The sequence below is a fragment of the Pipistrellus kuhlii genome, unplaced genomic scaffold (assembly GCF_014108245.1).
Source record: "Pipistrellus kuhlii isolate mPipKuh1 unplaced genomic scaffold, mPipKuh1.p scaffold_m20_p_7, whole genome shotgun sequence".
NCBI classification, from domain to species: domain Eukaryota; kingdom Metazoa; phylum Chordata; class Mammalia; order Chiroptera; family Vespertilionidae; genus Pipistrellus; species Pipistrellus kuhlii.
Genome location: NW_023425573.1, coordinates 7,314,655 through 7,334,699, shown reverse-complemented (window position 1 = coordinate 7,334,699; position 20,045 = coordinate 7,314,655). Strand labels below are relative to the sequence as shown.

General features: G+C 40.0%; 1 protein-coding gene across 3 annotated transcripts in view; it reads left to right on the top strand.

Annotated features, from left to right (window-relative positions):
* Nucleotides 1-20,045, top strand: part of ADAM23 (ADAM metallopeptidase domain 23) — a 151,992-nt gene that overhangs the window by 61,254 nt on the left and 70,693 nt on the right. For all 3 annotated transcript variants that reach the window (XM_045575415.1, XM_036421844.2, XM_036421843.2), the window contains exon 4: nt 11,068-11,131. In XM_045575415.1, the coding sequence (XP_045431371.1) occupies nt 11,068-11,131 (64 nt within the window). The remainder of the gene's footprint in view (nt 1-11,067; nt 11,132-20,045) is intronic.

The window sequence follows — 20,045 nt, the reverse complement described above, 5'->3', positions numbered from 1 at the left end:
ACTGCTTTTAGAATCTTACAAAAATTTTGCTTTGGTCCAAACAGTGAAAGGCATTTTAATGGTGAATGAATAAGATTGTCTACATGGGCCTAAAATTTTTAGACAATTTAATGAACATTATCTGGCTGGAGGAAAAGCTCATTTATAGAAATCGTCTTAAAAATGTTATTTATAAATCTACTTTTTTCTACCACCATTGATTTGATTTGATTACTGGGACATTATACGCATTAAAATAGAAGAAAGGTGTCTGCCTATAAATTATTTGAAAAGACTTTTAAATAAATTTAGAAAATCAAATACGAATACTTAGTGATGTGAGTAGCTTTTAAAAGATGAAAATTCAATTGTTGTTTTACACAAAATGTTCAGGTTGTATAGTTAGACTGGAATAGATTAAGTTGGTAACCTGTAATCACTGAATAGGGGGCTGTTTCTCTGTTTTCCGTGACCCATACAGAAAATGACAGGTTCCTGAGTGGAGGAGCTGGGGAGTAAGAAATTAAAGGGGGAAAAAAAGAAATCAAGAGGCAGAAATAGATTCATCAACCTGGGATCTGGGTGGGGGCTGCCACTCTGATGGAGAGACAGTCAACCTCCCACCACAGACAGCACAGCGCATTTATTGATTTTCAGAGTGGGGTTTAAGGTTATAGAAGTTTTGGGTGTGCCCAGGTCCTATTCATTCCCTCATTTCTGGGATTTAGCATATCAAGACTTGGGTAAGTCAAGGTCCTATTCATTCCTCATTCCAAGCACATGGATAAAGATAAGAAATTGGTACTGATTACAGTCTCCGACAGTTTGGAGGCTGTTTCCAGGGGACTGCCATGCCAGGCACCTTGAACCCCGCTGACATTAATTTAACTGTCATCCATGTGCATTCCCAAGGGGCCCTCTACACACTGTTTTATACAAGTCTTTCAAAGTGACATCACATCTCATGAAATTTGCTTATCATAAGCTACTTATCATAAGTACTTATTTTTCTGTTACCCTTGGAAAATTTTTATGATAAAACATGCTAGTGTGACTTTAAATTTTGGAATAGTTTTAATTACCATGAAGTAATGGTTTTGTAGTTGGGTTGTCTGATTTTCAACACACCACTTAAATAAATTGGTATTAACACAAATGTGGCTTTAGCAGACCTTGATCATTAGCTCTCAGATTAGCTTCTTTGAAAATGTTTTCTGTTCTTTATTAATCTGATGTGTAGAAAGGGTTTATAACTTCACACCTTAGAATTGAATTGAGGTGTTCTTTTTTGGTTGAGGTACAAATACGAAGAGTTAGAAAAATATTATAAAGCAGCTCTGTACAGTATGTTCGGAGACATGAATGGAACTGTCCTTTCAGCACCATCTGGATGGGTCAATCTGAAGTCCCAGCATACTGGCCCAGTAGACGGACGGACAGTTGATTATTTGACAAAGCCTGTAGCAAATGGATGAGATGTGTGCAGGCATAGCTCTCAAGTTCCAGCTTAGCACAGGCATGTTTTTAGGGTAGATGATGTCAGTCATGCTCACATTCACGAGTTGGAAGTGTCTTTAGAGAGATTGTAATCTAGTGTTGTTATTAGGAAGAAAACTTGCTCCTCAATCTCAGAGATGGTCAGTGGCAGAGAAAGACTAGGAATTGGATCTCTTGATTCCTGTTTACCCACTTATTCATTGATTTATGTTAATTCATTCACCAAACAAATAGCTCTGGCTGCCTGCTTAGTTCAGGCATTCTCCTGTGACTGAGGCTGTAACAGGGAGCAAAACGAAAAAGGCCCACTTAGCGCTCCGATAAGCCACATCAAATCTGAAATGCACACTGGTTGGAAGAGATCCCCTTTCCAGAGGAGCTCCAGGTGAAGGATAGTTTTTCCAACAAATCCTGTCATTTTCAAAAGTCTGTTTTCTTCTTATTTTGAAGTGGTACATAATTTGGAAGAATGAAAAATCCTCTTTGGTTGGACAAATTAGCCTTTACACACATTATGGGTTTCTTTCTTTTTTTTTTTTTTAAACAATCAAAGACTCAGTGAATAATTTTCTAATAAATGTGCTCCGAAGGTGTGATACGTTTGAAGATCATTTTTTTCCCTAAATGGTAATTTTAAAAAATTGGTGCCATTTTGTATGATAATCCTTTTGTACTTGACTGAGAAAATCATTATGAAGTTCTTTTCCTTCCTCCTCCCTTTTTTGCCATGTTATGCTCTTACCTGCCATGTTGGTTTGATATGTTTCTAATTGCTACATTGGGATAATTTCTTAAGCATTCCTAATACTTGGGAAGACTATGGTTATCTCTCAGTGTGCCTGTGTTATATGGATGAAGGGTACCATAATTGCACAGCGTTGTCTGTGCTTAGTACAGAGAAACCGTAGTGCAGTGACAGCTTCAAGTGCCTCTTCCTTCGCAGGGCTGTGCAGGCTTGTCGTTAATCTGTCGTCTCCTGGGACTCCTTGCTCTGCAGAGGACTTGGGTCTCAGTTCAGCCAGGAGATACCAAGCATGCTCAGATTGTGGCAGCAGGAGACAGCAGACCTCGGTGGGGTAAAAAGGCAGGAAAAGAGCACACAAAAGACAGTTGTGGCTGAAGCCCGTTTGGCTCAGTGGTAGAGCGTCGGTCTGTGGACTGAAAGGACCCGGGTTCGATTCTGGTCAAGGGCATGTACATTGGTTGCGGGCACATCCCTGGTCAGGGGTGTGCAGGCGGCAGCTGGTCGATGTTTCTCTCTCATCAACGTTTCTAGCTCTCTATCTCTCTCCCTTCCTCTCTGCAAAAAATCAATAAAATATATTTAAAATAAAAAAGACAATTGTGGTTATTTTATACAAAACTTAACTCTTTGCTAAAACAGCATAAAATTGCAAAGTTCGTACTAGCATTTGCATAACAAGTGTTAGGACTAACATCGCTGATTTACAACAAAGATATTTAAACAAATGGAAATTTTGAACCTATCTTGAATCTTTGCTCATCTTTCCTTTGACTCTCATTTGCCTCATTGTTTTTCTCCCATCCAGTCTTCAGCCATTCATTGAATGAGTGAAGGGAAATTAAAACCACAGGTCTGTACATGTGGAAAGGCCTTTTCTTAGGGCCTTTGCTGGGCTCTGGCCATCGTCTCCTGCTGCTAGCATTAATTACTTTGCAGATGGCTCTAATTGACTCGCTAAAGGAACATGTCTGTTCAGCCCTTCTCAGGCCCTCAAGTCCGAGCAGTTTCTGAGGACGGAAATGCACTACTTGCTCTCAGCTCTTCTCAAGGCAAGAGCCATGTTCAGCCTTCCAAGTTCTGAGTCCTGGCCCTAGAGTGAGTGCCCTTTGCTTTCAGAGTCCCAATTTTTTGCTTAAACCTATGTTCTGTCGGGTCCCAAATCTGACCCTGACTCTGTCTCCCCTGTGACCGATGCCCTGGCTGCGCTAGACTTCTAGCTGCTTCTGTATGGGTCTCAACTATTTCCTGCCTCATGTGCTTGCACACCCTGACCCCTGTTCGTATGACCTGCTGTGTCCTGCCCATATGTTCCTGTCCATATTTTGTTTTGGACCTGTCAAGGCCTGCTTTCTCTTTTAAAAAGTTCCCCATCCTCTTAGTGGAAATTAATTTTTCCTTTGGAACCCTCGAAACTTTGTTACGATGTTAGGGTATTTGCTGCCTTGTCTTATTTTGATGAGGACAGTGGTCGACAACCTCATTAGTCAACAGAGCCAAATATCAACAGTACAACGATTGGAATTTCTTTTGAGAGACAAATTTTGTAAACTTAAACTTCTTCTAATGCCACTTCTTCAAAATAGATTCGCCCAGGCTGTGGTATTTTGTGGAAGAGCCACACTCAAGGGGCCAAAGAGCCATGTGTGGCTTGAGAGCCGCAGTTTGCCTACCATTGGATTAAGACATTATACCCACGTTGAGGCTACGGACTGTCTTTTGTTTCGCTTCTGTCCTCACCCAAACTTCCATCTGGTGTTCAGGAGATGTTGGTCTTACTGAGTTAGGGGGGCAGAGGTGGCCAGGCAGGGCCACTACTCCCAGTGTGGTCGGTGGTGGTGGTATTGTCAGCGTCTGGGGCTCATTTCCTTTCTTGGGCCTGAAATTAGTCAATTCCCTTCCTGTTTCTCTTCCTTTAAAAAGCATGTTTTTTTTTACATCAACAAGGAAAACATTCATTGTAAAAACCTGAGGAATTATGGGTCAACAAAAGAAAACAAAAACCATTGTAAGTTTTACAGGAAGCACTAACACACTATTATATTTTTGGGTATGTCTCTGCAGATATTTTTTTCTATCTGTGAGCATACATATAGAAACAGTTTAAAAAACTTATCAAACATAATGTAATATTTCCTCATTTGTGTTTTTTTCTATTTTTATTGAATGATGTTGTGAACATCTTTTGCATCTTTCCCAGAGTCTGTGAAAACATAGAAACCTACTCACATCTATATCATTTGAAGAGAATAGCTGTGTGCGTGCATGCGGTTATTTGTTCCTGTTTAATTATTTCCTCAGGAAATTTTTATAAGTAGCACTTATAAGATTATAAAAAACTTTCGGATTTAGAGAGCAAACATGCTTTCAGGGCTTTTGATGGCTATTGCTAAATTGCCCTCTGGAAAGGCATATTACATTAATTCATGTTCCCAACAGTAAGCAAGCTCGGAGTGCCTGTTTTCCTCTGTTCTTGCCAGCTCTGCTTAATATCATTCATGTTTACTTTCTAAACAGATGGGGGAAAGTGGTCCCTCATGGCTATTTTAACTTACGGGCCTTTTATTACTAATATAATTGTAGATTTGTATGTGATTGATCACCATTAGTATTTTTTTTCCTTTTCTGTGAATTGCGTTGGGTACTAGTACATTCTATTTTGCGAATCATCTGCCCATGTTCTTTGCCCACTTTCTGTTGGCTTGTTTGCTTTTACTTGTTTTTGGTTCCTGTGTTAAAGATAGCAAAGCTTTGTTTTTCATATTCTGTATTTTTGTTCTCAGTTTGTCTGGAAAATTTATTTATGGTATTTTTTAACTTATGAAAATTTCAGAAATTTTTATAGTCATTTAAAAAATGATTTTTAGGTTTAATGTCATGCTTAAAATGGCGTCTCCTTAATATGCAGCTATATTTTTATAGTAAATGTATGGCTTCCTTTTAAACATACATTCCTTTAATAACTCTATTATTATTTGGTATAAGATTTGATGTAAGGATCTAACTTTCCTAAAGTGTTTAGTCAGGTCTTCCAAACATATTTATTCTTTACTCCCTTCTCTACCAATTTAAAATGCCATTGTTTCTACATTGTACATTTTTGATGTGAACTTTGTGAAAAATGGTTGCCTAGGTCTTACTGTTTCCTATTGGGTTATTTAAAAAAATGGGCTTGGGCCTGCTCTAGTTGCCTCCACCTCGGGAACTCTTCCTGGGACATGTGTATCAGCCACAGGTTCAGCTCTTAGCCTCTCTCCCCACCCCCACATCCTGTGTGCTCTGGGGAAATTCAGCAGCCGCCTGGCCACATGCTGTTTCTTTCCTATGAAGATAAATCAGAGACACATTTCTTACAACTTGAATCTCTTCTCAACTTTGTGTTCTGTCCTCTGGGCTGTTTCATCAGAGCAGTGCTCGCTGTATCTTGGTTACTGTTGTGGTATACTGGTATAAGGTCCTATTGCCACTCCTCTTTAAAAAGTTAGCAGAAATGTTCCCCCAGAGTTATTCCTAGGTTGTTTTACGGTGCACATAGAAATATATTTTATTTTTGCATGTTTATCTTATAACCATGCATGCATACCTGGGAAGAATGGATGCTGTAGAAACAAATGTGCACTTTTTCTATATGTACTAAAAATGGTAGAAGCAGGGAGTTCTTGTTCTATGATGTGGTAAGAACTGGACTTGAAGGAAAGTCATTTCTCTGGACAAGGTCATTAGAAGGCCAGCTTGATAGTAATGGATGCATATCCATTCCCTACAATTTCACTATGTATAATGCCTGGTTTCATTCTGGTGTAACTAAATATTGGGCAGATCAGAACATACCCTGGATTAGCAATATTTGACAAACTCTAATATTCATTATTTGAAAATTGTTAAAGCATTTCATTTATGTGTAACTGTGTTCGAAAAAGATGTCACCTTTATTTGGATGCAGTTTTCTTTGTGTTTAAAATTTTTTGTTTCATGACATATGGGGTTGTAAAACCACACATGTGAGAATAACTATAATTGTATCATAGAGGAATTTCAAAATTACTGGTCCACTTCCAGAGATACTGGCAGTCATGTGTTCTAAGTTAAAAGTCGGAGAAGAGGAATTGAACATCTTTCTGTTTTATTTAATTAGAAGTGTTTCTATTGGTGCTGGCTTCTCAGAAGGGAATTCTGAATTGGCAAATCAAGCCAGCTTGAGTCAGGGTGCTCAGCTGTTATAGCGCCTCAAGTTTGTCCCATTTCTCCCTCCTAACATCTTCTTTCTCTACTTCCCTTTCTAGTAACTTGCAGCCTGCATTTGTTTCCCATTTTTAATATACTAGGGTGTTCTTAACTGTATTATGGTGCATGGAACCATTACCTTTGAGATGCAGGAGTGCCTACTCATTAAAATTCTGCTGCAACCTCTTATGTGGTTTAGGAACTCATTAAATTCCTGCTGTGACCCTTCAACAAGCTTACACCCCGACACCTCCATCCTGCTTGTACTAGGCATGCTCTCCACCTGCAGCTCTGTGCCTATGAGGTCTGCCCACATTCCCCAGCCCAGGCCTGGCAGGCCACCTTTGTTTGACCTAATGCAAAGCCTCAATTCAACCGATAATTACTTGCATCCACTTAACATATTTTTACACCCTTAAGTCCCAACCTTTCCATACCTACAATAGTTTAACACAGCTTAAAAGTCTTACTGTATTGTATCCAAAGGAGTACATAACTTCTAGTTGAAACAACTTTTGGTGTAAAAATGTTTTTAGGTGGGATGAAATCAAACTTAAAACCTGAGAAAAGTGACTGAAAAATCATTTTACTTTTAAGTCTATTGTTTTCAAAAGAAGAAGCAATGGAAGGGCAGAAGGATTATTGTAAGGTTACATTCTTATGTGTGTATGAATGTGCCAAGTTTAAATTCTGTGTCTCTTTTCATTGCAGTTTATAGTATTGGATAAATTAAAAATACTTATGTTTAATAAAAGAAAAAGAGAGAAGCCTGTAGGGTAAATGAGGGAGCAGGCATGGTGCTTCCTTGTACAATGCTCTGATGCTTGAAGCTCCATGAAGCTGAGAATATCCACAATGACCAGCATTTATTGTCATTAAATACAAATGTGAGACCTGGTGGGGAGGGTGGCAGCAGACTTCTTGGGTGAATCTGTTAAGGGCCATTTGGGATGATCAGGGTTCCCAATACTGAGAATTTAAACACTGTTAGAGGATAATCATGTGAGAGCATTATGAAAATGGATATTAGCGGCATTCCTTTCTTTCTACACATAATTTTTCATTCTTTGTTCACATAAATATTGACTTCTGTCCCAATTCCAGTTTGAACACATATGGAAACTGATTTGTGTTTCACCCAGGAGACTGGAATTAGGGTATCTGTGCTACTGCCCACTTCAGAACAAAGGCATTGTGTCGCACTGCATGGTGAGTCAAGACCTGACAAGTCCAGGCTGCAAGTGACCGTGGACTCCCAGCTTCCCAGCTTCCACACCTTCCACTGCTCACTCCTCTCCCAATAGCTACCTGCTAATATTAGGTGCTGAGAAAGAGAAACCGAGGTGCCCACTCAAGACTGCTATAAAACAATGGCATGTAAAGCAACGACAGAACCCAAAACAACTGGCAGAGAAGACACACTCACACTGCTTGCTTAGTAGCATCTCACCTTGAGAGTGTTTTTTACCCATAGACACGCCTGACAGCTCTCAGGTAGAACTCAATGTGTGTACCTTACATTTGACCTTTATGTAACCAAAACAGTCCTTCCTGATGTATGTCTGTTGTCCTGGCATAATTATTAATACACCTCTTTTTGCCTCCCAGAAATGGCCTGCTTTGGATACATGATGGAGCACCCAGTTGTTAAGCCGTGGTGCTTGGTACTCTTCTCCTAGGTTTTCCTTAGCTCTGCTGGTGAGGGAAAGCCCACTCTGCTGGCTTCTAGGTCCCTTCAAAAGAGTTGGTTATGCCCCCAGCAATCCACTCCATGAACTAACTCAGGGGTCCTCAAACTTTTTAAAGTGGGGGCCAGATCACGGTCCCTCAGAGAGCTGGAGGGCCGGACTATATGAACTACTAATTCCTACTGTAACACCTCGGCTGCACTCACTGCCCAAAACACCTGGTGGGCCGCATGTGGCCTGCGGGCCGCAGTTTGAAGACACCTGAACTAACTCATCAGAGATACAGCCAGAGGGCTCAACCTGCTCATTTCAGAACTGGACGTTCTAGAGACTGGTAGTTCCACTATGTGCTGCAGCAAATTGAGTGAATTTTCGCTCATGGAGAACAGGTGGTTCACCAGGAGCCCAGTGCCCATCTTTCCTAGGAGACTTCCTCATCGCCTCAGGCCCCGTTACCTATGCTGTCTCATTCTGAACAACATGCTTGATTATCCCACTCACCAGCTCTCACGACAAGGTTACCGAAAAGAAAGCACGTGTTTCATTCTTTAGAGCAAAGGATCCAAGTTATTTTCCAAAACACTAGAAGCCGCTCACCCTTCATGGTATGGTCCTGACGTCTTGTAGATGTTGGTTGGTGTTAGCTCACACAGCAAATGTTGATTAGGGTTGCTGTGTGCTAGGCATCATACAAGTGCTAAGGATGCTGCAATGAGTGAAAGAAAGTTTCAAGGGAAGGATAACTGGTCAGCCAGGAGGAAAGGATGGAGCAAATGGGGATGTGTGCTATTTGTAGGAGGTGGAAAGGTGGAGTAACGGGTCATGGGAGCGTATGGTGTCCTTTGATGTCCATCTCAGTGTCTGTCACAGGCTCCTAGAAAAGGAGCTGTTTTTCTTCTTTAATATTCCCCAGAGCAGTCAATACTAGAAAGAAGTGTGTCGCTTGGGTCATGGGGTGGAGGGTGAGGCCCTTGAAAATGGAAAAATAGAATAATTAAAGTGACCTTTTTCAGATGTGGCAGTTAATGGTTAGAAAGCCATCTGCCTTTGTAATTACAAGCAAAAGTAGCAGTCTCAAGGAACTTTTATTTGCCACCCTTAGACATGCTCCAGTGGCTGTGTGGTTGAGAATTTTGAAAATAATGAATTACCTGTAGAGAGAGGTAATTAGAATGCAGTTAGCGCAACCTCTCTGTCTCCTGGCAAGACAGGAAGTGCTCCTCAGAGAAATGTTCTTATCAACAGCCCTGTTTATGTATATTCCTGGCGCTGCTAGCTGACTTCATTAGCTAGATATGAAAGGTATTCCCAAGGATATAGAGTGAAGAATTGTTATTTTTGATGATTATTTAGATTTTAAAAGGGAGTGAGTATGTGCCATGTAGAATCATCAAGAGGTACACACATTTAATTAGTAATTCCATTAAAAAAAACCAAAAACCTGTCCAGGGCACAGGCATGTGCTTTATTTCTGTGTTGGGAAGGCTGCCCTTTGGCTCATGTAGGAAACCATGCCAGATGCGCAGGGCGACTCCCATGAACTCTGCTGACTGGCTCTGACCCTCCTCCAGCCTCCTCATTGGCTCATTTTAGAACTGCAAAATCATTGAGTCCTATCATATGTTGGTTAAAGGAGTAGTGTCAAGAGTTCCTAAAAAGAAAACCTACAGTTAGGTAGAATCACAGAAAATAGACTGTCCGAGCAGGAAGGGACCCGAGGTTTCTTCTGCTCCAGTCCCTCCTTTTGCAGAAGAGGAAATGGAGGCCTACATTTAAGACACACATCCAGCTCTTAGCAGAACTACTGTTATCCTTCAGTTACCCTTAGGACTGTATGAGTTAATACACAGTACCTAGGACATAGTAAGTGTTCAGTAAACTCGAGTTATCACTTGTTATTACTTCTAGTAGAAGAATTCAAACGAGAATCCAAATGCCCTAAAGCATCCCAGTGTGCTTTCATATTTTGCATGTCCCACATTGTATACAGAGAAACATGTTCGAAGAAGTTGAATTAAAACCAACAGTGACAGCCTCAATGCCATTGCTGAGCGCGTGTTCTGTGCTGAGTTCTGGGCTAAGCACTGCATATGCGTTTTCGTTGAGTCCTCACAGTGTCCTGTGAGATTCACAATCTTTCTCTTCTTCATTTGACTCCCATAAAGGCAGATAGGTAACTTGTCCTTAGTCACACCATGATTAAGGGGCTGGGCTAGACTTTAAGTCCTACTTTGTCTGACTTCAAAATCTATATACATAACTATGAGTTGGCAAATTATGGCCCTTGGACCAAATCCAGTTCTATCTAGTTTTGTACAATCCTGGACTGAGAATGTTTTTTAACAATATCAAATGACTGACCAAAAATAAAGAAGAATAGTTCACCTTGTGTGAAAATTACGTGAAATTCATGTTTCAGTGGCCATAAATGAGCTGTACGGGAACATAGCAGTGTTCTTTTATTTGCATGTTGTCTGTGGCTGGCTCTGTGATGCAACAGCAGAGTTGAATAGTTGTAATAGGGATCGTGTGGCCTGAGCAACCTACTACCCGGCCTTGATTCTATCCTCCTCCTCGGAGATTATGTTTTATGAGTTTCTAATTATTAGAGCATGCTAGTGGGATTTTACAGGGCCTAACGCCTCCTGTTCCCTGCCTTCTTTGTTTGTTCTATTTTAATTGACATATCAATCAAATGATGGATAGTGTGTATAAAAGAAGCTTCCCTTAAATACCTCTGTCTTGTGTTTTTAAACAGACTGAGGGAGGATTTGTTGCTGGATAACCTTGAGACTTGACAATGACCTTTTTTGTTCTCTGGACTGTAGCTACTTGTCTGTGGTGTACATGCCCCTCATATCTGTTTACTGAGCTGATTATTTTTAAACCTCCAAAAATCTTAGACGCAGAACTCACTCTCTCGTCCTTCCTTTGTAGTGGCCTGCTGTCTTCTGATTACGTGGAGATTCACTATGAGAATGGGAAGCCGCAGTACTCTAAGGTACGGTAACCGTGTATGAAGTCCTGTAGTAGAAATAGACTTAGTCATAGGCCTGGTCAAGGCACACTGCATTGTTTTGATGGCTAGCTCAGTAAAAGTATCTGTCTTCTTATACAATGGCCCCAAAATTTTTACGTTTTAACTTTAAAGTACATTTAGAAGGAATTTAACAAAACTTCCAAGGGTTGAAGATATCAGTAGAAATTCAGTATATTTAGGCCAGTAAAGAAACGTTTGTTTTGGTTACACGTACAGTATTTTATGTAAGTGAATGGTAAAAAGAGCTTCCCAGTTCCATATCAGCATTTTTAAATTAGTAGATAACCAGGCTATGGTCATAGAAACTGAATGGCAAGACTGGGTGGGTCATTAGAATGAATGTTTAATCCAAGTGACTTTAGTGCCCAGAAGGCCAGAGGATGGGTAGGGGAAGGAAGATTTAGGGAGCATTCTCCCTCTTCATCTCCACAACAATTATTTGAGGCGGATATTATTATTCCTGTTGTGCAAAGGAAGAAATGAAGGTAGAGAGAAGGCAAATAAGCCTGCCAGCAAGCATTGTAACAGAAAGGTAATTGGGTGCTTGATTTCCTTCAGTGGGAGGCTAACTTTTGTTCCCTTCAATAAGGAGCACGTGGGTTTAGATGAAAATCAGAGGTGGATTATTTGTAGGGAAGGAACGGTGATTTCTGCCAGTGGAATGGCTCTGTCCAGACTCAGATCTGCAGAAAGTCCACAGAATGCCATTGAGCCGAAGCAGTGTCCACAGATACCACAGGCACGAGAGAGGACACAGAGGGAAACAAACCAAAGTGGGGACAGTCACTGGATTCTTTTTTTTTTTTTTCTTTTCTAAATTGCTAGAGTATTGGCAGAAAAGTGGACCTTTCATGTGTGGGTTTGCTGGGTTGTGCAGCACAGAGACCTGGGTTTGTCATTCTGATAGCCTGGCAACAAAGAGTTACTTGTTAATACTGCCCTGGGGGACATGGCATTACTCAGCATTTATCACTGTCCCATCCACAGTGGGCACAGTTGTGATTTGATGTGTGTTCTAAACCTGTGAAATTTTCTGCCACAGATTAAGGACGTCCATATGTTATTTTTACTGGTCCGTCAGATCTTGCCTGAGGCTGCATTTGGGGAGGGGGGGAAGGGGTGTTTTAGTCTCCCTAAAAGTTAATGCTGTGGAAAGTGAGCAGAAATGCTAAATCAAGCAAGGCAATGGTGCTTCCTGGCACTTGGACAAACCACAGCTCTGTCCTCATGCCAGGGCTGGGAGCACTGCGGATGCTGAGTCATGAGTGTTGAGTAGAGATTGCAGAGAACTTTATAGACTCAGCAAACAAGCCACCTTTGCAGGCTGCAGTGACCTGACCTAAACTAATCACTAAGAAGTGTGTGTGTGTGTGTGTGTGTGTGTGTGTGTGTGTGTGTATATATATATATATATATATATATATATATATATATATTAGAAGCAGAATAGCTAATGGCATCCAGAGGTCATTGGAGGTCCTCAGAGGAGATCTTATCATTAGTGAGACACTCTAAATCTTGTGTCAGTTGACACTAAAATTTAAAACAAAGGGTAGTTCAATGCTGGCCAAATATGAGTTCATTGCAGTTTGTATTTGTGCTCATTGCTTTTCTCTTATTTATGATCCATTTTCCTTTTTTTTAATATATTTTTTATTTTATTGATTTTTTTACAGAGAGGAAGGGAGAGAGATAGAGAGCTTAGAAACGTCGATGAGAGGGAAACATCAACCAGCTGCCTCTTGCACACCCCCCACCGGGGATGTGCCCGCAACCAATGTACATGCCCTTGATCGGAATCGAACCTGGGACCCTTCAGTCCGCAGGCCGACGCTCTACCACTGAGCCAAACCAGCTTTGGCTTATGATCCATTTTCTTCAGACAGCTCATATACCCAAACTTGCTTCATATATGATGAATTAATGGTAACCGTCTGTTTTTATGTCTGTATCTGTTATATATAAACCTCTTTCCCCAAACTTAAATGATATGCCCCTTAAATATCTTTAGCAGGATTTTTTTTAAACTAACAACATTGTAAGTATTTTAGTGTACATTAAATAATCTCCTAAACTTTTATTTAAAAAAATACATTATATTCTTTCCTATTTATTTTGCTATAATTTGTTTAAAAATCACAAATTAGCAGATATTTAGATTGTTTCTAATCTAAAGAAAGGCTTTTCAGACATATTTGAACACATTTTTTATCATTGCTTAAAGGATTAATTCTGATAATGGGATTTTTCTGGGTCAAGATGGGCATATTATTTTAAGGCTTTTGGTACATATTGAACTTTTCTTTCTCAAAGTTTATATAAATTCTCATTCCCACCACTATTACATACATATTTTTAAAAACATTGTTTTAAAAACTTCACATTGCATTTCATGTTGATTAAGAAAATCTTAAACAGAGTACCAGAAGTTAACATATAAGATTGGCTGGGTTAAATAAACCTGCTTTGTGCAAACATTCTTCCAAAGATCTCAAAACTCTTTAGACAAATGTTAATATACACAATACACACATACACACAAACACACACACACACAGATGCACGCACACACACACATACACTATGATTCACATAATTAGAGAGAAACAGATTCACAAGTAGCCTGTTGGCTTTGGAGTTAAATATAAATGTGGACATTTAAAATATTCTGGGAATTAATTGGAAACAAAGTGATGAATCCATACTTTGTGAAGCTTGTCTAGGTTTTCCTACTTCATCATCGCCTGGCTCCTGCCTAGTTCCCACTCCCAGCTAGAAGGGGCTCATGTCTTAGGCCTTTACTTTTTCTGGATGAAAAGACCTTTCCTTGTGAAGAAAATATAGGCACTGGAGAGGTCAACCACCAAAGTAGGTAACATAGCCTCGGTGCCAGGTCGTCAGTAAGTACATAGGAGAGACGTTAGTTCTGCACCCGACACAAAATTAGCTTTTGTTGGAGTTTCTAGCATTGTGCTTTGCACACAATATACAATAAAGCAGTGTTGTTGACTTGTTGATCAACTTCATTATGAACCAACTAAAAGTAAGTTAATTGTTAGTATTTTTGTCCTTATAAAAGAATTAGACATCCATATGACAGTATCAAAGAATATTTTAAATGTAGCACATTTCTATTAAACCCCTTTAAGATGAACCATTTGCTCTAAGTGCTTGCTAATACTTTGATTTCTCTTCTGCTTATAAAAAGAGCTACCACCTGGCCAGCAGGGTAAGATGGGATAGGGAGTTGCAGTGCTCCAACCCTTATTGGGTAGGGAAATTGTCCTTTGCTTGCTCTATTTTTCTCATTCTGACTTCTTCCTGCTCCCTTGCTCACTCCTGCCCAGGGTCAGAAGAGCGACCTAGCTGGTGGGAAGGGGTTGGGCATGACTGTGTAATCCCTTCCTCTCTTTTTTTGTGTGATATCATCTCCCTACAGGAAGAGCACCTTCTTTGTAACTTTTCCATGCTCTTAGTTGTACAGTGGCCGCCTGGTGTGCTTGTGGGAGGAGGGGAGGTGTGAAGGGTTGGTTTCCCCATGTTGTCTGTGCCTGGGTGGGTAAGTCTGGCTAACTCGGGGTGTAGCATTAACACGCCTATTGGATTCTTGGTGAATCGTCTCCTCCAGTGTGGTGCTATCAAAAATGAAGGTGACATATTTTTTATCTGTTTCAGTCCTGTGTCACTCTTATTTGGTTCTAAACTTCATTGGGTACCACTTCACATCCTTTAGGATGACTATAATGAAAAAGATGGACAATAACCAGTGTTGGCAAGAATGGAGAACTGGAACCCTCCTACACTGCTGGTAGGAATGTAAAATGGTGGAGCTGCTTTGGAAAATAGTTTGACAGTTCCTCAAAATGTTAATCCTAGAGTTACCTTATGACCCAGCAGTTCTAAACCCAAATCCAAGTGAATTGAAAACATATGTCCAAGCAAAAACTTGTAAATGGATATATATATATATATATATATATATATATATATATATATATATATATATATATGGCAGCATTATTTATAATCACAGAAAATTGGAAACAACCCAAATGTTCATCAGTTGACCAGTATATGAACTAAATGTGGTATATTCACACAAAGAAATATTATTCAGACATACAAAACAATGAAGTACTGATTCATGCCACAGTATGCTAAGTGAAAGATGTCACTTAGGACCACATGTTATATGATTGCATTCATTTGAAATATCCAGAATAGGCAAATCCATAGAGATCAAAAGTAGATTAGTGGTTGCCAAGGGCTTGCGGGTGCTCCCACCCCTACTTCCCTTGACCTTATTGGGTGGTACAAAGGAGGAATGGGGAATGACTGCTGGTCCAGGATTTCCTTTGTGAGGTGATGAAAATATCCTGGACTTAGACAGTGGTGATGGTTTCACAACCCTCTGAATATACTGAAAACCACTGAAGTGTACTCTTTTAAAGGGGGAATTTTATGGTGTGTCAGTTATATCTCAAAGGAAAAAAGCCTCAAGTAGGGGAATGGTGGTTTATTCACCTCTCTTCTCAACAAACATCCATCTTCTGCTCCTTTAAGATTGGTTTTGCCACTTAGGCTCATGAATAAACCATTCTTATTTATTAGGTTCCAGGTGCTGGGTATATGTCAGTGAATCAAATAGATACAAATCTTTGTCTCCTTTCTTTTTTTTTTTTATCACTGTAATCACATTACCCTCCTACAGTGTTTCTGTGTGCTTTCCTTATCAAATCTCTACTGTGGCACAGCTCAAGTTCCCTTCTTTCCCGAAGACTTCCGGGCAGGGGTTGTCAGAGGGACTGGGCCTCAGTTGGCGTGGCTCAGGGCAGATCTGAAAATTAAGAAAAAATCCCCATGAAATCAAGAAAGCAGACAGTACTGGCTCCTCACAAAGCTATTTTAAGTTTGAATGGTACAATTTTGTGTGAACTATTAAAAATTTATATGGCATTGGTACAGCCAAACTGTTTTCATACTTGAACATCACTGCCCACTTCCCCCTACCCCCCTTTCAGTTTAATGAAAGTAAATAATTAAACTGGTGTTACGGTCACAAGTTCTCTGATTCTCTAAAATGTTTTTTCATTTTCTTATTCTGCCAAGCTCAAATTCAGATATATGTGCCCAATTATAGATATTTTTTTTCTCTTTTGCTTACCAGCCCACTGATTTATTAAATAGGATTGATACACCCTGCTGGTTGATAAGTCTGAGGAGTTTAAAGATATGCATATAGAATAGTGAATATATTGTTATATTTAGAAATAAAGCCTGGAATATCAAATAGGAACTGAGGCCTATGCAGTTTCTTTTCAAACATTTATTCACATTATTCAGGAGTGGATTGACCAAAATCAGAGCTTGGTCACCATGAACGGCTGAGTTTATGAGAGTTTCTTAAGGAAGATGGTATGAACTGGGCGATAGAACTTGGCTGAAGCAGATGAGGTCATTAAATAGATATCAAGGTGGGGCCATTTTAGAGTAAAGTAAATTGAAGCAATTGGCTTCGTTTTCCGAAAGGTTGTATTTAAAGTGAGTAGAATAAAAACAAAACAAAACACAAAACACCCATTCCTTCATTGGATCAATAATACCTGGGGACCAAATCTTTGCTCACAGAGTTGCTGCCCCAGCCACGTCTGATTATGAGGTGTTTCCTAGGACCCACATGGCTTCAGGGTTTCAGTACTTGCAGGAATGGCCTGGTGGTTTCCAGGGGACTCCTTAGCTTGGCAGCCTGTGGAGCTGTGTCCATCACCAGAGCATCATCTGGCCGTGGAGCACTCAGCTCTGTGCCAGTGGAAGGCTGAGAAAGTTGGAACCATACTCCTAGGATTTTTAAGTTCCTTTGACTAGCCAATAATGCTCACTTATTAGGTGTTCCACTTTGTTCAATTTAATGAACTGTTTTGTACCCCCAAATGCCCCCCGGGGCCCACATAGACTTGTGTCCTGTGCTGAAGAGCCCTTTGTGGCCCCCTCCCTCCTGTTTGCCTGGTCACAGACGTGGGCCTCTCATAGGCGGTGGTGTCCAATCCACTGGCCAGCGCTCTGGAGCTGCTGGAGGCCTTCTTTTCTAATCTGAGAGCCTGAAGAGGTGGGATTCACTGTGGCTTTTGCTGCCGTTGGAAGAGCATTTTAACACTGTCTCCCTCACTGTACATGGAGTTAGTGGTTCCTGTGAAGATAATGGGTGTTCAAGATGGCCAGCACTTGTGTGGAAGGCACTCCAGAGCTGACTGCCCAGTGCCACGGTGGATAAAGCCCACTAGAAGTGACCTCTTTGCCTGCTTCACTGCTGTTACCCTGTTACCCAGGAGGGAATGCCTCTTTCCAGTTGGGATTTATTTAATATGAAATACCTCGGGATGTTCCTTCGCAGTGGTATTTACAAGATGCTGCAAAGAGAGTTGCCAAATAGTATCTCACTGGTAATGCTTTTTTGAAAGCTTGGTATATATTTAGTAATTAGTAATGTAGAAAATCCTTTAATACTTCTAACACCCACACAGGATTAGAACCTGCCAAACTAGTATAAGTACATAATTAGACAGTAACACTTTTTTGTGATGATAAAAATCAGGGATTGGATGTTACCTCAAGTCTCGTTTGAGGTCCGGAAAATATGATGCTCCATGTTTACATATACAGGGAGCTAAAGCAGTTTCCTTCGGACAGTACCTTGCCTTAATTGAGACAGGTAACAATGGCCTTTATACTGAAAGAGCATCAACCTTCAGTTTCCAATGCCAGTGAAATCTAAACCAGAACTTGGGAATGTCTTCTGGGGGGAAAATGAATATTTTTAGGAGTATCTGGAAAATATAGTTTTTCTTAGAAAGGTCAAGTAAATACGACAGCTTTTGCTATGCATTTCTAATAATCACCCGATTTAAGATAGCCTTTGGTGTGATACGAAGTGCTAAGTAACCAGTTTGATGGACTTTGCAGTTTCCTGTGACTGTTTTTAGAATCATGTGAAGAGTCTAAAGTTTAGTTATTGAGTCATGACCCGGATTCTGAAAGTGCTGAGATGGGTGATACCAGTGTCCTTGTAAGTTCCCGAGTTGAATATGCAAATAGAATTTGAGGTATTATATACAAGTTAAAATTTATATACAAGGTTGTTGTATGAGAACTGAAAAGCAACCCTTTATAATATATTAACAGGGTTATAATACCAAATTTAGACAACCAACATTGAAGATTTATATTATGCTCTGAGGCTATTGAAGTACAGTATAATAAGCATGATCAGAATGACTATAAATCATCAATAAAAAGTCAAAGTATGTCCAGTATATTCTATTTAAGAAAATAAATAGGAAATTTCTGGTTAACCATGTGACTTCAACGCTTGTGTTTATTCCCTTCTATAACTCACTCAAATAGCAGTTAAGAAATAAAAAGGGCAAGCAGATGAGAGATGTCCATAAAATTGTATGAGAGAGAAAATGGATGAGGAGTAATTGTCCGAGGTTTGAGCTTTTCCTGCTCTCCCAAGTTCTTCTGGGCAAACCCAGAAGCCAGCTAGCTCATGTCTCTTCACCCAGAAGGGCTCAGGAATTACAGAAAGGTTGCTTAAAAGTCTGTCTGGGGGAAAAAAAAGAGAGAGAGAGAGAGAGGAAAAAAAGAAAAGTCTGCCTGATTTAAATAGTCTGGAGTCTGTTTAAATCCCTGACCTACTTCATACCAGTTACAGCCAGGTAGCCATATCTTCTGTACTCTGGCAGAAGTCAATTTTTAGAGAAATATGGAAAGGGGGCAATTATCAGAGAAACAGAAGTCTCCTGGAACTGAAGTGCATGCATTTTCTTTTTTCTTTTTTGTTTTTTTTTAATTAAGGTATTACATGTATACATATCTTACCATTGCCCCCACCACCACTTCCATATATGTGCATGCATTTTCTTGATTAAAAGGTATAACAGAGTGCCCAGCACAATGGATAAGCAAAGACCCACACCAATGCTTGTCATGAGATTTTATGAATATGGGGTTAAATAAAATTTCTTAAAGTCTTCATGAAAAGGGAAAATAGATACAATAAAAAATGTCTATCATTAAAATTACATCCAGCTCACAACAGGAACTTAGAAGCTGTGAGACTATGCAAAAATGCCAAGAGAAAGTATTCTCTGATCTTGAATTCTCTACCCACCCAAATGATCACTCAAGTTTAAAGATAGAAAAAGAAATTTTCAGTTGTGCAGGTTCTCACCAACTTTATCTCCCAGAAACACTTTTTCAAGAGAGTACCAGAGAATGTGTGCCTCCAGAAAAGGGGAGGTTGAGATAATGGATGGAGAAGACATGGGGTGTAGGAATCAATATAGCAGGGGTGGGCGAAGGCAGTTCCCAGGGTGATGCTGCAGAGAAGTCCTGGCTGGCAGGTAGGTATCAGGCCTAGTAGGAGGTCAAAGGGTAACCGTAAGGGTGTCTCCAGGAACAAAGTGGATGTGATAAATTACTACCTGATATGTTTGAAGATAGGAGGAGAGTTGTAGATAATATTTTAGAGAGTAGAACTATTAAATACATGGGAAAACCAGCAAACAAGAAAACAAAGAAAATATTCTTGAAAAAATTTAAAATGGAGCAAAAAGAATATATAATCACAGTGGCACAACTATGTACAATTTTTGCATAGTTGCAATAGAAACACTAAACATCAGTTTAACCCAAAACTGGTGATGCGTATTGGAATGTATTGAGAGCAAGAGGGTTGTTAAGATTCCGTATTAGGGAGATATTTCTAAAGTGAAATCGGAACACGGGAGTAAAAATGGTCCATTCAGAAATACATAGGTAAACAGCAGAAGAAGCAGTTAAAAATGATTATTGTGGAGGTGGGGAGAGAGGGCTG